Source organism: Acanthisitta chloris, unplaced genomic scaffold (assembly GCF_000695815.1).
Source record: "Acanthisitta chloris isolate BGI_N310 unplaced genomic scaffold, ASM69581v1 scaffold16409, whole genome shotgun sequence".
Lineage (NCBI taxonomy): Eukaryota > Metazoa > Chordata > Aves > Passeriformes > Acanthisittidae > Acanthisitta > Acanthisitta chloris.
Genome location: NW_008691009.1, coordinates 65,700 through 88,392, shown reverse-complemented (window position 1 = coordinate 88,392; position 22,693 = coordinate 65,700). Strand labels below are relative to the sequence as shown.

Genomic DNA, 22,693 nt, shown 5'->3' with positions numbered 1-22,693 from the left:
GAAAGAGAGGAGAGGTAGTGCCAAAATAATTTCTCAGCAGAAGGGAAAAAATCTTAAGTGCCTATGTGACGATTAGGGTCTTTACTAATACGCAATAAGGCACGAGTCTGTCTGATAGGAGTCTCATTGCTGTAGAAGTGAGGAATTTTCTGTGATCACTGTCCAAGCTATGATAGTTTCTATGGGCAGGGAAGGTGTCTAGATTTCTGAAACTTGCTTTATGGTGCTTGAGATACTTGTCTAACTGGCGTATGTAATACATGTAGCACATCAGAACTATTGATTTTGTATGTTGACTGTGTCATTGGTATATCTGCTTGGTGCAGTTTTTCTGTGCTTTTTATAGAACATTTGTTCCATTCTGTGGAAAACGGTTGATGGACTGACTGCTGTGTTGAGCGATGTCAAAATTGAGTCTGTTACCAGGTTCATGGAGTCACAGTTCCTCGTTGGCTTCAATAAGGAGCACAGAAACTCTACAGTGTGTTCCTCCTGCCTGGAGGATTGGAGAGCACAATTTTTTTAATTTTCTTTTTTTTAAAGTTTAGGACCATTATTTATTCTTCATAACCTCTCTACTGTGTGAGTTACTGCACACTAGAAAAGATTGCCCAGAGAGGTTGTGGAGTCTCCCTCAATGTGTATACTCGAGAACTGTCTGGACACAATCCTGTGCAATGTGCTCTAGGATTCCCCCTGCTTGAGCAGGGAGGTTGGACCAAATGACCCACTGTGGTCCCTTCCAACCTTACTGATTCTGTGAATCATATGTGCCATGCCAGATTGATGTTTCTTTCCTTGCAACTGTTGTTCCATTAACAAGGAGAGAGAAACAGTTGTTTCAAGCTCTCCAACTCAGCCCAACTTGCTGCATGCTCTTACCGCAGTTCACAGTTTGCAGATGGTGGGGTTTGGATTGGGTTTTTTTGGTTGGTTGCAGTTTTTTGAAGGGGATGTGTGTATGTGTGTTTGGCTTTACACAAGAGGTTAGGTTTAGCGGGCTTTTCCCAGGAGTAGTAGGCCCAACCATAGTGCTGAATGCTCTTGAGAGGATGATCATGAGAGTTGGTATAGGAAGGATCTGATGGGGGAGCAGATTGCAGAAATAAGTGTTTTCCACTCTGCTTTTTTTTTAGACCATAATTGAAAAATCAGAAGCCAAGCATAGTTTTAACTAATGCATTGTTTTGCTTTGTTTTATGTTTTAGAAATGTGGCAAATTAATACCTTGTACTGGCTGCAAAGCTCAGTGCAGGTTTTTTGACATGACTCAGTGCATAGGACCTAATGGATATATGAAGCCATACTGCTCAACTTTATGCATCAACACAAACAAACCAAAATACGCAAAATCACAAAGTAAGTGAAAAGGATGATGGATTTTCATCACTGATAAGAGTAGATTCTTTTTAAAAGTTTGAACACTGGGGGCGGGTGGTTTTGTTTTACAATTAGTCTATGCAGAAGCGACTTTCTAGGGGGTTTGATCTTCTTTTTTGAAAGGAAGTAAAAGAAGACTATCTCTTATTCAACACCAGTAAGTGGACCTATGAGGGGTCATTTTTTTGCACTGGCTTTTTTTTTTGATATAGGAAACAGTTTTCAACTGTCTTAAGGCTTCTTGTGGAAAATGCTGAGACCTAATGTGCTCTGATGTGTCACAGAATGATAGTGCAGTTTTGGGGAATATGAATTCACATTCTCTTGGCTGTGATCCAGCCCCAACCTGTTTTTTTCTCCTCAAGCAACAGATGGAGAAGGAGGGAGGTAGTTATAATGCATCTTCTGTAGTTTTTAGTTCAGGTGAAAGGAACTGGTAAATAACTGGTAAATAATAGTAGAAATGTGTGTTCTTCAATATGCAAAGAAGTCATCTCAACTTGAAGTTGAAAATGCTCTAGTGAATTTTATGGAAGAAGGTGCAGTTTCATATATAATGCTGGTCCTTAGTGAAAGTATTCATCAGAAGCTCTGCAATTTTGTTTGTTTTGTGTGACTCATTGAAGCTGACTGAAAAACAGACAAATCTTAGTTTTTTACATTGAAGTAGTAGAAAGGGCTGACCTGTAATCCTTTTCTTTTTTTTTGTTCTACTATTTTGTGTTTATTTTGTTTGTAAACTACGTTTTTCTTTTAGGTATGGAAATTATTTGCCACTTTTGTAAACGAAACTCCTTACCTCAATATCAAGCCACAATGCCTGATGGAAAACTGTGCAGCTTTTGCAGTTCCAGTTGTGTAGCTAAATTTCAGGTTAGCTGTTGTGTTAAATCTTCTCCTCCCTAAATATTTGTGTGCCTATGTTTTTGTGCTAACTATCTGCGAATTGAACTAACTTGCTTGTATGTACATGCTTATGAGTTATAATTAACATAGAAGATGCTTATTGCTCATAGCAGTTTCTTTGATCAGAGTACTGTTTCATAATGATAACACTCACTGCTGTCTTAAACTTACTAAATTGGATAATACCAACCAATTTTTCCTTGGTACCATAAGAAAACAAAAAGCACTATCACTGTTCATCTTATTTTTACCATCTCAGCCTCTTCATGGAGGTGAGCCTTGCTGTTTTACATTGAAGATCAACAGTTTTATTGTCTTTTATACTAAAGACAGTAGCAAAATGCTTATATTGAATATAGTAGTGGTAAAGGTCTGCCATGGGGAATAGTGATTGTTTCTGAAATGAAAGGTTAGAGCCTAAGCTGTTTAAATTATGTTCAGACACTGGAGTGTTGCAGGGCTAATGATAGGCACACTGAAGAGGCTGCTATGCTTGTTGAAAATGTCATGTCTTCAATATGACTTGAGGTTAAGGCACATGTGAAAAGTGTTGGAGTGATTAATCTCTAGGTGATCAAAGTGTATTTTTAAAGAAAATATTTCAATTTTTGTATACAAAAACAGGTTTCCTAGATGCACACTGTGCAATTGATCATTGCTTCCTCATGTGGTGTTGGAACAGGTACACCCATACAAGGTTTCCCATTTGTCACTGAACTTTGATGTTTTCTGTCAGCTGGACAGGAAATCAATCAAAAGGAATTGCTTCCTTAAGATACCCTGGATAAGACCTCCATCATGTAGCTATGTTTTGCGTTTCCATCCTGACCAATTCGGTAGATGTCAGTGGAACTGATTAACAGAATAGCTGCAGATTGTTAGTGTGTAATGACAAATCTGTAATACTTCTTGCAAACTCATTTAGCATCTATTTTATTGTACATGATCTCACAATTAATTGCAGCCCCATGAGCTCTTGGAACAAATAAAGATAAGGAATGCCAAATACAACCTGGGCCTTCTTGGATTTGCACATAAGTCAACAGTAAGCAACATTATTGAATACAACTGCCAGATCAGATGGTGTTGGTTGTGGGTTTCTCTTACAGAGACCTTGCCTGATGGCCTCTGTGGCAGTTTCAGTGCTGCATGTAAGTCTCTTTAGTGTTGTAGTGGAGTTTAATTCAAGTAGTCCTGCAGTCTGTGAGTTCTCAGTAGTGACCAAGAATGGGTAGGTGGTCACCTGCTTACAGTTAATGCTCAAAGAGTGCTGTCAAATTTAAACTTTTGATAGTTTTTGTGTATTCACTGTGTAGAAGAATCAAATGTATTCACCATTAGATAAGAGTTAAATGTATGAGACCAGCCTCTTTGTTCTGTTCATTTAGTATTTAGGTGGAAAGGGAGGTATACCACACTGTGAGCATTGGACTATAGGTGTTCCCTTGAGGCTTCTTTTATGCTTAAGTGACACTTAAGGCATTGAACCTAAATTTACAAACTGGCCAATTTACTATGGTGCTCCATATTTTTCACACTGTTTACAAATGGAGATAACTCTTGCTTTATATTCATCCTATTTTTCTTACTGTGCCTGTTCTTCCTAGTCAGTTTTCTTTCAGAATTATCCTTCTCAGAACAGAATAATTGCTATTTCAGGTCTGTGTCTTCTCCCTTCTGCAAAATTTTTAGTCCTTTTGGTTTACAAATGGGCTGGAATACTAAAATTCCCAATTTGTTTAAAGTACTTTAGGATTGATTATAATTTTATCTTACGAATAACCTTTTGTTTCTAGCTAATTGTTCTTTTAATGAATGAAAATGTTGGAAAGATTCAGTTAAGCTGCTTGTTGTGCGATTAGTGTCCATATCTGTATTGTCCTTTGTGTGGCCAGCTTCCAAGATCCTTAGAAGAAAGAGGGTGAACAGCCTGTTTTGTGATTTTTGTTTGGTAGTTGGTGGTACAATAGTGGGACTGTATCTTGTCTTTCATGCTCTGTCTTGGAGGATGTTATTGCAGAGTTAAGGACAGAACTGTTCCCAAGGTGTATTGTTTTAAACAGGTTTTGCTATTGGACCTTTACTGGGGCAGTTGAAGATCTTGCTCTTAAGGGAAAATAAACTATTGATTTATTTATTGTGGACATGGGGGGTGTAGTACAAGCATCTTCCCAAAGTTAGCATGTGTGTAAGTGTCTGAAAGTACAAGCTCTCCTGAAGAACACATCTGTGCAAAATGTTCAGAAAATTTGTGCTAAAGCTTTGATCTATTTGATTTATTTTTTTTTATATTTTCCAATTTATGGATGTATCTGGAGAGTCATAGGACCGTTATGCATAAGAATTTTAAGTACAATGTTTTTTTAGCAGGGTGCTCAACTCTGGTTACTCACTAATGTTGTTCTCTTTCACCATCATGATGGTGTCTGGAACATACCTTTTGTCTCACTTATACACATGGACAGAGACATACACACACACAAATACTTGTCTCATTTGAGCATAATAAAAATAAGTGAGCCTTCCATGCTGAGGCTGGAAGGTCTGTGTGTACATGAGTGTGTGGGGTGTGTTTGATTCCTTCCTTGTTTAATTTAGTGCCCTTGATTTTGCTTGTGGAACAGTCCCAGTGGATGCCAGTATACAGAAAATTCCATGTATGTGTTTGCGTCTCTCATTCGCATTAAAGAACAGTCTGATTGTTTCAAAGGTTGGGGTTTTTATTCACAACTGAAAAAAAGCTAACTACAGTGTGGCTGCCTACTAGCTCTTCCACATGTATGCTTATGTACAGAAATGTTCCCACAATCTGATTTTGTGTTGCTGTGAGCAAGGATAACCCCTCTGCCATGTATGTTGCGGTGGCAGGGGCAGGCCAGAAGCTGTGCTACTATGACTATCTTCCCAGTAGAGTCTTGGGATGTGCCTTCCTACTGTTAATTAGTAATTCAGCAACTTAGGGCAGTTTGAGCTGGCTGCATTGAAGGGTGAAAAGGGCTTTACAGTGATTTTTGGCTCTGCTTGGAACTTTCATGCTCTTGTTCAGGACAGGCTCTCAAAAGAGTGAATGTATGTACATGACACCAAAGATGTCTTTGATAAAGCACAATATAGGTAAAGCCTTGCTGTTCAGGGTGGCCAGTGAAAGATTTTAATGACTTTATGATCCCTTTTGCTGTGTTATTTGTGTGAAATAATATTCCCAAATACTTCCTAAAGACACTGGATCTTTTAAGGTAGAAGCAAAGCAAGATGACGAAAATACTGTATGCATGTCATCTTGACTCATTAAAATATTACACAGAAGCAGTCCTTAATTGTAAGCAGGATAACAGAAATTTTAAAGAGGCATTGTCCTGGTCTGATTAGTCTCTGGCGTGTTTGATTGATTCCCCCATTGTGAATTAAGACACAGAGAAGGTCAGAATACTGATAGGGAATGAGACTTTATTATTGGTCACACAAGGGGGAGAGAAGGGGCCATAGGAAAGTTAGATACAGGAAAGGTGGATAGTTAGAAGTATGCAGGATTTGGTATGCCAAAGCAGAGGTAGTCACCACCATGGATCCAGATGATCCATAGTTGTGTAGAAGAGGGATAGTCACACCATAGGTAGAGCAGCATTCCAATGATCCATAGTCATCTTTTCTCCCGTGGTTGGTGTGCACCCTCACTCTGAACGCTGCTCCTTTTTCTAGGGCTCTGTCAGGCACTGATTGGTCAGTTTTCCTGGAGTTGAGCAATTCCCAACCTCCTGATCTCACAGCTGGAAGTGATGTCAGTCTGGACAATGGTGCCTCCTGGTCTCAGTAGCTAGAGGGGATGTCCTTACCAGGCATTCAGAGGGTGTAGGTGTTGGACAGTGGTGCCCTTATCTCAGCAGCTAGAGGACTTCCATGACCAGAGGCATCTTGTGGCTCTGCAAGCTTTGAGGCAATCAACCACACCTTTGCTCCACAACAAGCCCTCAAGGCTAGGCAATGTAGAAACAAACATTTCTTAAAGGTCCCTTACAGGCATGCAAAATAATCTCCTGATGAATTGTTGATTTTAAAACTATCTTTTCCGTGGTTTAGAGCTTTCAGTAATAGGAATTCCATTCTTTACTGATTTCTGTGGCAAAGTACTTAGTTGGCCATAGGAGTTAATGATAAAAAATATTGGGTTTGTTTTAGAAGCAGTAATGCTTAATAGTTTAGGGTTTTTTTAAAATCAATAGTTATATGTAAATACCCTTTAAAACAAGTTCTAATTTTGAACAATCTCGAACTCTATTGTTCTCACATCTCTGGCTTTTGTTATTGTTCAGTTACAGTCCCCTAGACTATGTGGGTCTGAATTTCTATCCCAACAAACATTTGGGAAAAGACATTAAAGAAGCTAATATTGGCATATATCAGAAAGCAACAAAAGCCCCATCTTTGACTTTTACCTTCTAGCCCTCACAGTGGGGTCTTTTGGTACCATATTTAAAGGTAATTACAGACATGAAAAGTAGGGATCATTTGATGATAACTTAGTATATTTCATCTTCATTCCTCTGTCCCAGTTTTTCTGTACAAGTTGTCACATCTACTAGTTCTTTGTTTCCTTGATTCCTGAACTGGAGACAGTGGGTATGCTTGCTTCTTGATGTCTTTTTGTTTCCAACCAGAGCTTCTAGGACTTGCATTGTGCTTGCAAAACCCATATGGCAGCATGTGTTGAGCATGGTGTTTGCTCTGTGAAGAAACCTGCAAATGCAGAAATGCACGGATGGGGCCTTGCACTTAAAATGCCTTAGTGGCTCCCATGTTAGTGGAAGTCTTCAGTTACCTATTTTGAGCAGCCAAATTGTAGCAAAGCTTGCTCAAGAGCAGAGACATTTGCTGGATATATTGGGTAAAATACAATAGTACTGTGTGTGGGCATCAGATTGTGCTCAAGTTGTTATGAGCCAATGGGCCATTGGAATAAGGGTGTCATCTTTTCTGCAGCATGGCATTTGGTTCTCAGGTCCTGTTGATGATTGGGAAATGTGCATGGCTACTTAATGTCTGCAAACTCCTGATACAGAATTAATGCATCTGCGTAAAATGATGCTGTTTGCAGTGCTGACTAGAACTCAGCAGTACCAGACCACTTATGTCAGGGTTTATATCAGTAATAAGTCTCATCACAATTTTTTCTTTAATTTTTTACTGTAGGTGAACCTTTAGTGACATGAGAGTGTAAAGAAAAATGTCCTCTTACAGAAGTGTTTTAAATTTTCACTGTTACAAGGTAGGGAGGTAGTAACAAATCTGTCTGAAGAGAACAGGTCTTTAAATAATTTGTCTTGTTGCAAACGGTGTGGGAAAGTGTGTTGAGAAGACAGATGTAAGAAATTTGTCCTGGATTCTTCAAGTGTCTGTGATCACTACTGATTCAAATTTGTGTCTTGAACACTGCGTGTGTAATACACCAATAGTTCTTGCTTGATCAGGGAATGTGCAAAAAGATTGTGTTCTGTAGCCATGTAAGACCTACTGGAAGGCAAAGGTAATGTATAATTGAGTTGTTATCTGCTAATTGGCTCTGAAATGCATTAAGGAAATTACTCAGTTACAGAATTAAATTCTCATACCTACACATGCAATCTATAGTATTTTTCTCAGTCTTAAAACTGAGAATTAAAACTGAATTGTTTAGGGTCTGGCTGTTCGAATGATTGCATCTTCCTGCCGTAGTGATTGAGATTAGCTAGGACTGCTAACTAGTTTTTTCTTAGTCTGAGTAAATGCAAGGTTTCTCACTAGAAGACTTTTACTTTAGTATTTGTATTTTCAAGTGGTATGCTTAGGTAAGGTGTTGATAATCTGCCTTGATGAGGTTTGGATTTGAAAATATTTGTGGGTCTTTGTCTGAACTCATATGTCCAACAACATAATGCAAGCTGTGAAATGTATTTTTCTGAAAATAAATGTTTTGTGATTAACAGGTGTTCAGTTTTGGGAGACTTTTGGTTTTTTCATTTTTGCAAAATTTTATTTGCCCTTAAATAACAGGCATTAGAAAGGTAAGGTGAAAGAAAGATAACTCAAAGTAATTATGGTGGAGACTCAAAATTGGAAAACCTAAGATGACAAGAGAAAAGTAATTAAGGTAGAAGACCAACCTGCTTTGCTTTTGCTGGAAATGCTCCTGAGTCTATAAATAAACTACCTCAATAAATTCTCAAACATTACAGACTTAATTGAAAAACCCCCACATTTTAAAAGTTAATTTCTTTTTAGTGATATGTGTCTATATATTATGTTTTTCAGACTCTCAGTGTGCAGTCTTCAACAAATGGTCAGTTTGTCTCTCCCAGTGATATTCAGTTGAAATGTAATTATTGTAAAAGTTCTTTTTGTTCAAAGCCAGAAGTGCTGGAATGGGAGGTAAGGAGGTTTTTTATGTTATTTTTAGAATGATGAGGTGTTTAAACTTTTGCACTTAGAACTGCAACACAGTTTTTCTAGATAGCTATTTTATAAAGTATTGAAGCTTTAAAAATTCAGTTAATAAAATCTACCTGGTTCTGTATAATATTATTTCAATTAAGAAAAAAGCAGAAGTTTTTGTTCATAAATAGTATCTATTGAATTTAAATAAAAATGTAATTTCTCAGATCAGCTGTAAATCTGAAGTCTGCTTTCATCTTCAGTTATTGTAGATATGATAGACCATTGTTAAACTTCTCTGAACTGAGGGAAGTATCTAAAGTGGATATGCTAAGGTCATTTGGCATATTTTTTGTTCAGTATTTTCATGCGAAATGATGAGTATTTGTAGCACTCACTGTCAGCTTGATTGAGATTTATTTTTGGCATTAGAAGTAATACTCTAATTGTGTGCTCGTACTTCTGTTTGCTTTGCAAGTTGTGTCTTAATGGCATCTATTATTTGAAGCTGGACTATCCAGACCTTTAAGATTTTATCCATTAACCCTATTCATGATGCTTTGCAACTTTGCATTTAGAACAAAGTGTATCAGTTCTGCAGCAGAGCATGTTCTGATGATTATAAGAAACTGCACTGCATAGTTACATACTGTGAATACTGTCAAGAAGAGAAAACGCTGCATGAGACGGTGAATTTCTCTGGTATCAAAAGACCCTTTTGTAGTGAAGGTATGTATTATTTGGTTTTTTGCTAAGGTATGGGTCGTTGTATTTCTACTGCAGTTGACTTTATTAATATTTAATGTTACAATTTAAGTAACAACTCATTCTGTTGTACTTGAGGCTAAAACAGAAGTTCCTTCATTATTATTAATGAAGTGCATGTACCTGTTATTATTAGTGCATGTACACATTAATTTGTTTGAGCTGCCCTTAGTTTTTCACCACTTAGTCCAGGTTAAGAGTGAGTGGACAACACTCTTAATTGTGTGTGTGTTTATAAATACATACACATGTGTATGCACATGTGTATATACGTATGCGCCGAGAAATTATACAGTAATTCTTTTTTTTAAATTTATGCAGCAGAGCCTATTCTAACACTATCTGCACTGATGAATACCAAGCTTTCTCTTTGATTAGTATTTTCAGAAGTTGATACGACAGTGGAAGTTCTCTGTTTGCTTAGAATGGTTATTTAAGCAATAATTTGAATGATGCCTGTTGATGTATGTTGATTACTGTCACTATAATTTTCTTGACTAATTACTTGGATTTTCAAACAAAACAAATTAAAAAGGAACTATATGGGCATAGGATTCTTTGAAGTTGCATTAAAACATGGTTTTAATAGAAATAGCAAAATAGGGTCTTAACAAGGACTTATCCTTTCCTCTTCTGCTGAGCTCTCCTGTGATATTGGTATTTAATCATGACCGTAGAAGTTTAACTATGAGTTTGGGTGACACTTCTCTCAAAAATATGGTAAATATTTATTTTCTGTCACTTGATAAACCCTGCTGAAGATCTCTTCTGTCAAGCAGATTAAACAGTAGATGCAGCCTTCCCTACATGCCATTCCCTTATAATTCTGGACTCTGCAATCTTTTGTTTCTGATGAATGGAGTGTGGCGACTTAGGTTTCTTTCTCAGGTTCTGGACTGCAAAGTGATAGCTGGAGAGTAAAAAAACAGGACAAATGCAAGGCCCAGTTTTACAGTGTATCATTGCAGTGCTCAGTAACATCTAGCTAGAAATTGTTTCTGTGAATTAAACAATTTCACAGAATATATTCAAACAAGAGCAAACTACTTTTCTGGATATTACAGTATGTACTTGTATTGCTGTGAACATTTATGACTCCCTCATTTTAAGGCCTGGTGGCTGTCTTAAGGAAGACAGTAAGATTCATAATGCAAGCTATGCCATGTTACTTCTTCTATGTGAACGGGCTTGAAATGAGTGAGAACTTGTGTTTCCTTTTGGAAAATTTGAGAAAAGAAAGAAATAAAACCAGTCTCTCCTGCATGAATATAGTTACTAAGTGGGGGGAATCCATTGCCAGATGTCTTAGTGTGGGTCTTGAGTTTGCGTGTATTGGACTGCCAGCTTAAGAGCAAATACCATCTTTCTGAGGATGAATATGCCAAATGTTACCGTAACACCGGAGTTTATCAGCTTACTGTGATGACCTGAACCACTGAGTAGTAGAGAGAAGGTAGTCAAAAGCACCATTAAGTACATTGTAACTTGAATAAATATGGCACGTATCTGCCAGCTGTAGCTGAGGTCTATTTTGTGATGCATATGACAAAGAGCTGTATGTGTTCCTGATGCAGATAAACTGATGACCAGGACAGAAATTCCATAGGAACAACCTAGACCATGTATTTTAAAGGAAACCCACCGATTGTCATCAATGGCTGCAGAAATAGTGCAGTCCAAGAGTTAACAGTGATTAGATCTGATTTGTGGAGGAGAGGGCCAGGACTGAGTGGAGGACAACAAATAGAAGTTCCATCATCAGAGGTGATAGATTCTTCTTCCCCCTTTTCCGGGTACTCAAACACCACCAGATTGTCCTCTATGTCATAGCCTTTTTCCAGATACATATCCAACTGTTTTGAAGTACAAAAACTAGTAGAAGTAACAAATACTTGCTGGATATATAGACCTGGTTTTGATATTGCAAAGTGTTAAAGAAATCTCACTAACATAGATTATTTTTTTGAGCATCCAATTATTTTTCACCAGAAGACAGTGTATTAACAGTTTGAGAAGAAACAGCTGGAGGTACTCAGTCACAAAAGTTACTGGCATTTTTGGAAGAAATTGAACTCTCAAGCAAAAATGCTGTGAAATTTTAGGGGTGTGTTTATAAAAGAAGGCTCCTAGATAAAATCAGCGGAAGTTAAACAAGCGTTGAAATTTCTGCAAGAGTACTTACTTACTCATCTGCAAACTGATGGGAAGGCATATATAAGATCGACCACAAATACCTTTTGAGTGCTTATGGCTGCCTAGCTGAAGTACTGAAGATGTCATCATTCCTCTGCTCACATTCTCCATACCCGAGGTTTTTCTACACATGTGCATGATGTATTTACACAGAAACTCTGGCACCCATATAAAAGTCTCTGGGATCAGTATTCCTGTGCAGTTTCATTCCAGCTGTGTTTCTTTCTATGTTTCTCTTGAGATGTTTAAAAATACGTGTAAGGGGTAGCTGAAACTTCCATTTTAATAAGTTGTAATTAGAACTGACCTATATTTTGTGCTGAAGATGATTATTAATGCTTTCTTGGATCATAGTACACTTTTTCTGGTTTTGTCCAAAAGTTGGATGCTACATAGAGGATGAACAACCTGAGTGGACTAGCTGAAAGAGTTTAATCTGTTCCCCTGATGCTGAGGCACTGGAATTTAAACTGTCCTGGTGCTTTGCCACTAGAATGCTGCATTCCAAACTACCAGTGTCTAAATTAAATGAGGTATATATAATGTATACTAAAGCAAGAAGATTGAAGTTGCTTGTGGGATTTTATGTATGTATATTTGTATGAGTGACAATTGAGGACAGGCTGTGTGAGTTTTTCACCCTCAGGAAATACTGAAGTTGTTGAGGTTTGGAGGGAGTTGGGTTTCTTTTGGTGTAGGTTGTTTGGGGTTTATTTGGTTGGCTTTTTTTTGGTGGGTTTGTTTGGTTTGGTTTTGTAGGTTTTTTTGGATTTTGTTTTTGGTGGGGTTTTTTTTTAAGGTTATATATCCTTTCTGAGAGTCCTGGAGAACAAATCAGTCTCTGGCAATCCAGCAATGAAATTGTTTTATGATCAGTATCACTATAACCTTTTTTTACCTGTAGACTTATTTTGCATTTAATTCATCTTTTCAGTAGAACTAAGTGTTATGATTTCAGTAACACAGGCTTTATAGCAATTTTATAATGTGAATTTTAATAACACTAATTCACATCCAGTAGTCTGCTCCTTGGAAGAAGGTCAGTAAGCTGTGGAGTAACTCAGTTATCTGATGCTTGGGAATCCATTTGAAAATGGATAATACAGATAAAAGATAGCTATGGTACTAGCAACTGTAGTGTCATCTTGATAGCATGCTAATTAGCTTCTGTGAATTATGGATTCTGCAAATTAAACTCAATGTAGATACTTCTGATGTTTCATCTAAGTAGAGATAACCACTTCTGAAATACTATAGAGCTGACAAGTGGAAAAAAGTTTAGGAAATCAAGTGATTGTAAAACTGAGTATGAGTAGCAAGGTGTATATTCAGTTAAAGCGTTGCAGATTTTAGAGTGAGGTTTATCCAATCACTGTTGCATAGTGGATTGTTCAGTAAAGTATGATATTAAATGATTAGCTGATTGATTTTTCGGTTTCCAAGGAAACATTACAGATATTGGGATTAGCCTAAACACAAGTGTGTTAAATTTTATACAGGTGCTTACATATCAGTGTTTCACAACCAGTTAAGATACTGCTTGAGATTTTTACCAATTTTTGTTACTAGACACAGCAAAAAAAGATCTAAAAACTGGCATGTGATACGAAGTGTTGCTGAGACTTAGTTATAGTTGCTGGGCTTCTCTGTGAGGTGGACCAAGGAACAGTTGGTACGCTGGCTGTGCCGAGTTGCTTCTGTTCCCCTAGGCAAAGTGGTTTGCCATCAAGCCTGCTTGAACATCTTCATTCCTCATGTTTGGTCTCACTGTTTAAGAAGAGGTACAGAAACTGTTCAAGCACAGTTTTTTAATAGTTTGCATTACAAGTATCTATTTTAGAGGCCCTGATATATCTTCTAGAAATAAAATGTACAGATTTTATTTTAGCATACAGAAGTTTTTGAAGACAGTAGAACACTCAATTTAATGAAAAATTTTATGGTATAATTGCAACTTCCTAACTGCATACTGCTCTGCAATAGGGCCTCATCGAGCTATCAAGGATTGATAAGTAGTATAGAAAGTGGTTAGAGGGGAAAAAAGGTATTTAATTATATGTAAAATTTCATATCACAGTTAGGTGTTTTTCATAATAAAAATAATCTTGGACAAGCTCATGGGTTTGTGCTTCACAGAGCTGTAGCTCCTGACAGTGGCCTACCACGTTAAAACAACTTGTTCTTGCTATGGTGCCTTTTCAGTTCTAGCCTACCATGTTAGAGAGTTTGATCTTGCTCAAGGCCACTTCTTTTGACAGTGTCCCTCTTGAGATAAATTCTAACCGGAAATTTCAGCTTCCTTGTGGCTTTCTTTTGACTGTTTATTTGGTGCCGAGTTGAAATATCCTGGCAAGCAAAATGTCTCTTAAATACTGGAAAATGTATGATCTGTAAAAATTCCCTTTCGCATTTGCAAGAGTTGTATTGTTACCACAGGGAAGATATTTCTGTCTTGTAAATCGGGTTAGTAAAGAAGTTGAAGTCAGTTTTGGGGGGCTTGAACTATTCTGAGATAATATGACCTCTTCTGCCTGCTATGGGCAAAAGTTACAATGAGACATTGCCGGCAGTTTTCATTTGGGAACTCTGATGGCACAGCACAGTTGTCAGGTTATGTCATCCGATTTAATAGTCTCCTATTAAATCTTAGAGTTGCAGATGACTATTTCAAACAAAGTTTGTTCCTGTAAAAGCTGAAATATTATTTTCTTCTGATAAAAATGAGTTAAGGTAAACGTGACAGCATATTCAAATCCAACAAGTTCCTTACAAAGTATTTACCAAGCTCCCTTGCTACAGAAGCACCAAGTGAAGGCCCTTTGCTATGCACCTTCCAGACAAACACACATGGAAGAGCTGGACAGTTGGTTCTTGTGGTATTCCACTTGGGGAAGAGTCACATTGTATGGATGTAATTTCCAATTAGTGCTTGTTGGATGCATATCTTCTGCAATTACATGAAGGTGTTTACTTTTTAACCTGGATTTTGGTATTTCTGGTAGTTTTCTTGGAGTTTAAAAAAGTTGAAAGATAGAACTATGGTGTGGAAGGGATTATGTTTATAGAGGGAGAACATCGATACTGTTCAAGTAACAATTTAAATTTAGATTATGTGTTGTGCTGAATCTTGAGATACATTTTTATTCATGGAGAGCTAATTTCTAAGATTTTAAAGGATATCAAGTGAAATCCTGTGCACTGTGCTGCACCAGTGGTCCTTGTTAGCTTATTGTTCTTTGGTGTTAATTCCACTGTTGTGTCTTTTGAAGAGATTTGAGATAGTTCTTTAAATGAAGACAGCATTGACTATTGCAGATAAGAGATGATGCAATTTAATGTGCCTACATTAATAGTACAAGAAGAAGAAAGCTTATAAAGATGCTTCTTACTAACCTGAAAGAATAATCAACCTGAAAAGACTTGGAACAAGCAAGACATGAGTAACTGGATGAGAGTAGGAGGGAGGAGAATGGAAGGAAATAGCATCTAACATCAGAAAATGTTAGGATAAACTGAGGGTGTATAAAAGTTGAGTTGTATAATAATAGAAGGTTCTTAAGACAAAGAAGGAAGTGGTATACACAGCTTCTCTTTTACATGGAGAGGATTACTTTAGGAGTAATCCAAGCAGGACCCAAAATTGGATGCATTGCATATGTTTATTATGAATCCAGAGACAGTGGATGATAGGAATGTGGTTATAGAAGAGGTAGCTATCACATGTGAATCAATACAGAGGGAGATACAGCAGAAACATGTGTGTGGAACATAGCTCCAGAAATCTTCAAGACCTGGTTTGTGATGCTACAGGCTTGTGATGCTACAGGCCTGTTGTTATTCTTCTAGGTGAAGTTGTTGACAGATAACAGTTGAAGTTATTGCAAGATGAGAGAACAGCAAGTCTTACATGCTACTTGAAGGACAAAGTGTAATAAGTACAGCCTTTCAGAGGCAAAAAACCTAATTGTTTTTAGGGTGGAACAGTTACTTTCTAGAAAATATATTATTGTCTGTGGTCAAAAGAGACTCTTGAGGACTCAAGAATATTTCTAGTTCAGCACTCCTTTTTTGCAGCAGCTTGGAAATGTACTGAACTTTCCATGATTCAGGTAGGTTCTGCTGGTAGAATAGGATCAGGTTAGTAGCTTGCTTACACTGAGTCTGCAGTTAGTCAAGTGAAGCAGGTTTCCTATCATGGGCAACTCTGCAGTGCTGGACCTGGCAGTTCTTGGACCTGCCAAGAGAAAGGAAGCTGTTAACCTGGAACTCCCCTGAGGTAAAGGTTTGGAGGAAGTGCTTGGGTGTGGTGTTGTCAGTAATCTTCTGTTGCCTGTGTTCAGATCCTTATCTGCTCTCTACCATTTATGTGGGGAACCAGAATTCAGGGCTGTTGAATGGAATAGGTTTTGTTTGGTTTTGCAGAATTCTAATAGCGTAATTAAGGAGATGTTATGTTAATTTAGCAGATACTCAGCTACTTCTTTTTTGCCTGCTTCAGATTTTGAATAGGTGATACTTATCTGAAAATGCTCCTTACTGGTCATTGGGACAGCTGACTTGTGGAGTGACCTGTTAAAACTTTGCTAAAGACCATAATTATGGATGTAGCTTGAGCCAAATCACTTGCACTTAATTTTTTTCTTTGAAAATAAGAGCTATTTTTTCCCAGAGTCACCTTAAAGCACTAGAGGTTTCCATCTGGTCACACTGTAACTTGTGTGTCAGGTGTTGCAGCAGAAATCCTGATGGACTTAGGATTTTGCTCATATCTTTTTGTTCAAAATGTTGGGGCTGTCAGCTGTATGTTTTAGGCAGTGCTTATATTCATGAACCCCAAGTCCACAGGGGAGTTAGGCTAGCTAATACCCTCAGGATATTAGAAAGATCAGATAACTAGTGCTTTGTGTGCTACTTGTCGGGGATGTACTCTTGAGTCAAAGCCCATTTCATGGTCACATCTACACAGCTAGCATGGATGCTACTGCTGTAGCAACTGTAGGATTTACATCATGCACCATGAAGACCAAGTTGTTTGAGTTCAGAATCTGAGTTAGGCTAGCTAATACCCTCAGGATATTAGAAAGATCAGATAACTAGTGCTTTGTGTGCTACTTGTCGGGGATGTACTCTTGAGTCAAAGCCCATTTCATGGTCACATCTACACAGCTAGCATGGATGCTACTGCTGTAGCAACTGTAGGATTTACATCATGCACCATGAAGACCAAGTTGTTTGAGTTCAGAATCTGTTTTGCCAAAGTACCTTTTTCTTTTAAAGAAAGTCTTACTATTTCAGTCAAAACCATAGCATTATAATAAAAATATGTATCCTAGGTTGCACAGAGGACCAAGGACCTAGGAAAGGCTTTTCGTTTTTTCTTTGTCTGAAGTGACAAGATCTTGAAGCAACCAAATATTCCCTGGCCAGGTAGATTAAGTTACCTATTACAAAGGCACAAAGAAGTTTCAGACAAATCTGAGTAATTTTTGCTTATGGTGTTGCAGAAAGAAAGCCCTTGTACTTTCATTTTAGCAGTCATCAGGGTTGTAACAATCTGCTGTAATAACTGAAGTTTTGTAAAGTTGGATTTTCTATCTTCTGTAGAGGCCTCCTTCAGCAAGAAGCCTTGCAGTCAGTGATCTATAAAAAGCCATGCTTTTTCAAACATATAGTCTTAAGGGCTGGAATTTTGGACTTTTTGTTTCCCCTTAATGTTCACTGCTCATTATTTTCCATGAGTCACCGAGATGTGAGAGATGTTTGACTGTAGAATGGAAAATTTCTTGCCTGGTAACTTTTTTTTTAGTATAACAGCAGCATCTTCTTCAGTTTTACTTCCTGTAGTTTAGCAACCAAGAAAAATGTCAACTTTGTACATTCCTTTTTGTAAACTCTAGCCAGGACATAGATTACCTGATTGGTAGTAGAGGAGTACTCTAATCTATGGTCTTGAAAGTTTGATGCAACATTAGATGGCTTTTCTAAGAGATGGCTGAGGAGGAGGATACATTGTGGTGCTAAGCTACCTCTGAAATTGTAAAGAAGTGGAAAGAATCTGATGGACCATACAATAATAAGAGATACAGCCAGCAGGAAAAAACACTAGCAAGAAATTTTGACTGGCTTTAATGAGTACCTTCAGCTAATAGCTACCTTTAACTAATAGCTTGCACACGTTGCTGTCTTTATTTCCTTCAAAGCAGTACATTTGAAATCCAGATTGTCGTACTGTAAGGATGGTTGCTTGATTTGAAACTTTCCATCTGCACTGACCCTTTTTCATGTTAGTAGTTTTCTTTGCTGTGTTGTTAAAGAACCAGATACAGAACTGAAAAAAAAACCAGTTTAAACCAGTTATTATCTACAGTGTCTTACTTGTATGATAATCTATAATTGTCTTGTTTTGACATTACTAGGAAAGTTGATTTGTTAGCAAAGCTTCTTGCATTGCAAGTTAAAATTCATCAATAATCTTCTGTTTTAAAAAAGGTGCTGTCTGCTGCATCTTCCACTTGCATTCTTGTGCTTTTAGTGATTTAAAAATAGTATCTCACTTTCACATGTGAATTCTACCCTAAGAGACTACAGCACAAGTCACTTAATTGAAATTACTGGCTACATTGTAATTATAGTATTTTTATATTCTGTGTACCAGATAAAGTGCAGCTTTTATGTTGCATATTGAGTTTCAGAACTTAGCAGAAGTAGAGAAGTCTGCATCTGTTAGGCTGTATATATATGCCCTGGCATAGTGGACACTTGGAAGACTTGAGTTCTGGTCTTTGGTGGTACTGTGATATTTGGGAGATCATAAAAACAGGTGTGGAACCTTTGATTAAAGGTCTGTGTAAATGTTACTTCATCCCTGCAACATTTAATATAGACAGTTACTTCATCTTCTCATTCTGTTCTCTTCTGTAAAATTAGGACAGTTACAGAGGTATATGGTATATGATTTAGGCATCAGCTGAAAAGACACTCGATTTGAGGTAGTTTAAATAAATTATATTCTCAAAATAGCCTATGTAATAGCTACAGTATTCACTTTTTAATGCATTTAATACATTAGAATGTCTTTTCTAATTTGCTTGAGGGAGGATCAAATCATGGAAGAATATAGCTCTCATTGTGGCAGCCTTCAAATTGTGACTGCATAGCAAATGGAAAAGAAAACCAACACAAAACACAATCAACCAAAACCAAAATCACCAACAAAATTACCCCAATGTGAAAATGAAAATTATAAGATTAATTGCATACAAATTCTCTGCAAATTTCATATGTAATCTCCTGTCCTTGTATAATTATTCTCAGTACTGGTCATTGCTTACTTTATAGTTGAATTTTTTAAGAGACTTCTCAGTTCTTAGGTCATCTTGTGTATAGTAGTGTTCTTAAAAATTAGTGAGTTGTCTGAAGTGGTTTGTTGTATTAATATGAATAAAAATAGTAATAAAATGAAGTTGATCCATGAAGATAGGTATTTCTGTAGTGGATAGTGCTGTCTGGATATCTAGCATTCTGAGGATGTGTAACTGAGCAATGTAATTCCAAGTCAATGCTTTTGCATGGGTCTGTACTCAGAGAAAATTATGTATTTTTTTTTCCTGACTGTTTATTCAGGGATTTGATACGCAAAGATTCGGCGTAGGGTTTTGAAAAAGATGCAGGCGTCACAGGAAACCATAGAGTTGTGCAGGAAAGATATTCAAGTAAATAATGGTCTTGAAATAGTCTTATTATGCAACCTGAATTTGTCTGAAGCCCCAATTGTTAGTTGTTGTTGTATTCATTTACTTTTCAATATTTAACTCTTAACTGTGATATCTCTCTGTAAAAATTACTTTGTTCCTAATGTTTAAAATCTGTTTCCAGGCTGCAAGCTGCTATATAAACAAGACTTTGCAAGACGGTTAGGACTGAGATGTGTTACTTGTAATTACTGCTCACAGCTGTGCAAAAAGGGAGCAACTAAGGAACTTGATGGTGTAGTGAGAGATTTCTGCAGTGAAGAGTGCTGTAAAAAATTTCAGGACTGGTACTACAAGGCAAGTAACTCAGAATTTTTGATGAGAGCTCCACAGTTGAAAAAACCAAAAATGCACATGTGAGGATATCTCAAGGACTGTGCAGCAAATACGGCTTGCTTCAGCAAAGCATTTGCTATACCATAAGCAAATGTATTAATTTAATCATTTGAGTTTTTGTAGATCTTAGAGCAGCATTTCTGTCATCTGATTTTATTAATTCATTTGGCAAGGAAGTCTTGAGTTACAGAAAAACAAAAAACTACTCTGTATAATTGTTACTTTACAGTTCCAATTTTTTCTCAATTGATACCATGTTTTTCTTGTCAAAACTTCTTAAATGCGTATTCTGAATGTTGAAAGCACTTGTTAGTAGCAGCTGGATGATACCTTGAGTTGACTGATGATAAACTAGGTTAGCAGTAAAGTTTCCCTTGTTCCTGTTTTTGCCTCCTTTTTTGCCTTTTCCCTCCTCCCACAGTTTGAACTGCAGAGCCTTTGATTGTTCAGTATTTCCCAGTGGAAAGGATGCCAAAGGGGAAAGCAAGACCAAATGGATTTCTAACAAAAGTTAAAGTCAAACAGATGGCATCTATTTTAAAAATCTCTGGAAGCTTAACTACCTTGTGAAGCACAACCAGCAAAGAGTTCACATTAAGAGGTTTTGTGTTTACATTTTTGAAAGAAAAGGATGAAATTGGACTGGATTTAACCAGCAACTAGCACCATGGATAAAATATTTGATCCCTGGTGTGAACATCCTGGAAAGCTACACTGATAATACCAAAACAAGAACTACACTTGTGGATGCAGTTGCAAAACAGACAGTACAAAATTCATCACTGTACCAAACCCCTTCACACAGCCTGGAAGGCAATTAAAAGCTTGAGTGTTAGAGGGCTAGATACAAGTCCTGTAATTCAAGATGATCTGCCTACCATAAAAGAACTGAATATGAAGACGTATCTGATGTTTTGGAATGGCTAGTTCCAGAAATGTTACAGCCAAACAATGTAAATTCTTTATTTTGAATAATGTATGTAGGGTCCTATTAGACACTCCTGAAAGAAAACTACTGGAGATCACAATATGTTTCTTTAGTCTTACATGAAAATAGGGTGACAAAGCTTGGCTGCGAAGTTCTTAACTAAAATGTTACCTTCATGCAATAATTTTTAATATATACCATAAAACTTGGGGTATGGGGTGAAATTTATCCCTGCATAAAATGTGCCTTCCAATAGAGAATTTAATAAACCTTTAGTGTGCTTTAGAAATCTTCTGGTGATTCAGCAAAGAATATAGTCTGGGGGTGTGCATACCAAAGTAGTTTCACGTACATAAGCTTGTGTGGAAGCTTGTACTGTGATTCAGCTTTGAGAACCACTTGAAAACTTGGACTTAAGGTTATCCTGATTCATGAGATAAGCTAATAACTTAATTGACCCATGAAGTCTGCTTAAGAAGTGCTGTTGGTACTGTGATGCAGGAAGGTCAGATATGATGTTGTGAAAAGGCAATTCAGTTTAAAGAAATACAAGGGTAACTAGTGACTTTTGCTACTTTTGCTGATATTGAAGAGTTAGATATTTCTACTTGTTGAATCTTACACTGGCTAGTAGAACTAGTGTTACAGGATGAAGAACTGTTGCTTGTAATTTTTTTTAAGTACTTCTTGAAGCCTTTATGTAATTGGGTTCTGGTTATGAAAGCTTGGGATTTATTACATGGGGAAAGACATACAATAGGAACTTGTGTGTCTTGCTAAAATTGTCTTTATTTTATTTTTCCCGTTTATATCCTTGCTGGTAATATCTCCCTCTTTTATAAAAGTCACTCCAGATGTTTTAGATTTGATAGAGCATTGTTAGCTCATATTCTTACCTAGCCATAAATAGATGATGATCAAAATATAGGAAGACAGAATAGGTATAGACCCCTCCCTGGATTTGTACTTCATTAGCTGTTTTGTCTATTAGCTTCTTAAAAGAATAGTTAAATATGTATGAGCTTCGTCTCATTTATACAATATCCAGTGTTATTTTGGAGTTTCAATGAATGTATTCATTAGGAGAAATAAGTAGTAATAATCTAGTAATGTTTTAACACCATCATTGTGTTCGTTAAACAAGTGTTTGTCTCCATCTTCTTTGTCTACTTTTTTTTATGAACACATCTTTCTCATGTAGTATTATCTGAAAAACATTGTAACTTTTAGAAATAATTAAGTATTGTGGGAGAACTTCCCTGAATGCCAAAATTCTCTTCTCAGAAAGCCAGAAGAAGTTAGCAATGGTAGAAGCACAACAACTGTTATCTAGCAGACTTATCTAGAAGTGTTCTTTAAACCTAATATGAGGCACTGGAATGTAAAAGAATAGTTCAGTCCTAATCATCTGCCAGGAGACAGCTACAATTACCAGTTGATACCAAGTTCTAAGGAAATTTCTACAGCATGGTGCCCATGCACCTTTAAGACAGGAGGTGAAGTTTTTGGTGTCTTGAAGCTAGTTAGCTCCCCTAGTTACTAGAGTTCCTCCCATAAACTTGTATGCAATGGTTTGAATGTTAGTCTGAAAAGTGCCTGAGAAATGTCAATATAAATATTTTAGTAGCGTGATGTTTGGTGACAGTTTCAATCATTTGATGTTACACTAGAGCATTAAAAGTACCTTGAAGAAGAATATACAGATCTGAGAACAGATCAGAAGTCTGTTTCTTTAAATATACACTGAGAAACATTGCTGAAAGTATTGCAGCTGAAGTGCACACAGGTCATTTGAGGCTGCAGTGGAGAATTGGTTAGACTCCACATGCAGTGATGACTGTGTATTCAGTGGTCAGGTGTCTTGAGCAAAGACTGAGTAGGAGGTGGGGAACTACAGTCCGAGGCATAGAAAAATTTTACTGTGGCTGGTGAGCTCAGATAGCAATGATTGTCAGCAGTGGTAAAATTTGAAACTGGAGGCAGTGTTAATCAAAATGGTAAAGGCTGCAAGACAGCCTTGTGGAATTTT

The 22,693-nt window shown here is 37.1% G+C and overlaps 1 protein-coding gene across 1 annotated transcript in view; it reads left to right on the top strand.

Moving 5' to 3' along the window:
• The window catches only part of ZMYM2 (zinc finger, MYM-type 2), a 66,324-nt gene that overhangs the window by 21,872 nt on the left and 21,759 nt on the right, over positions 1-22,693 (top strand). Inside the window, 5 exon segments of the mRNA XM_009082078.1 lie at positions 1,209-1,359; positions 2,138-2,253; positions 8,572-8,688; positions 9,270-9,420; positions 19,525-19,697. Coding sequence (XP_009080326.1) covers positions 1,209-1,359; positions 2,138-2,253; positions 8,572-8,688; positions 9,270-9,420; positions 19,525-19,697 — 708 coding nt within the window.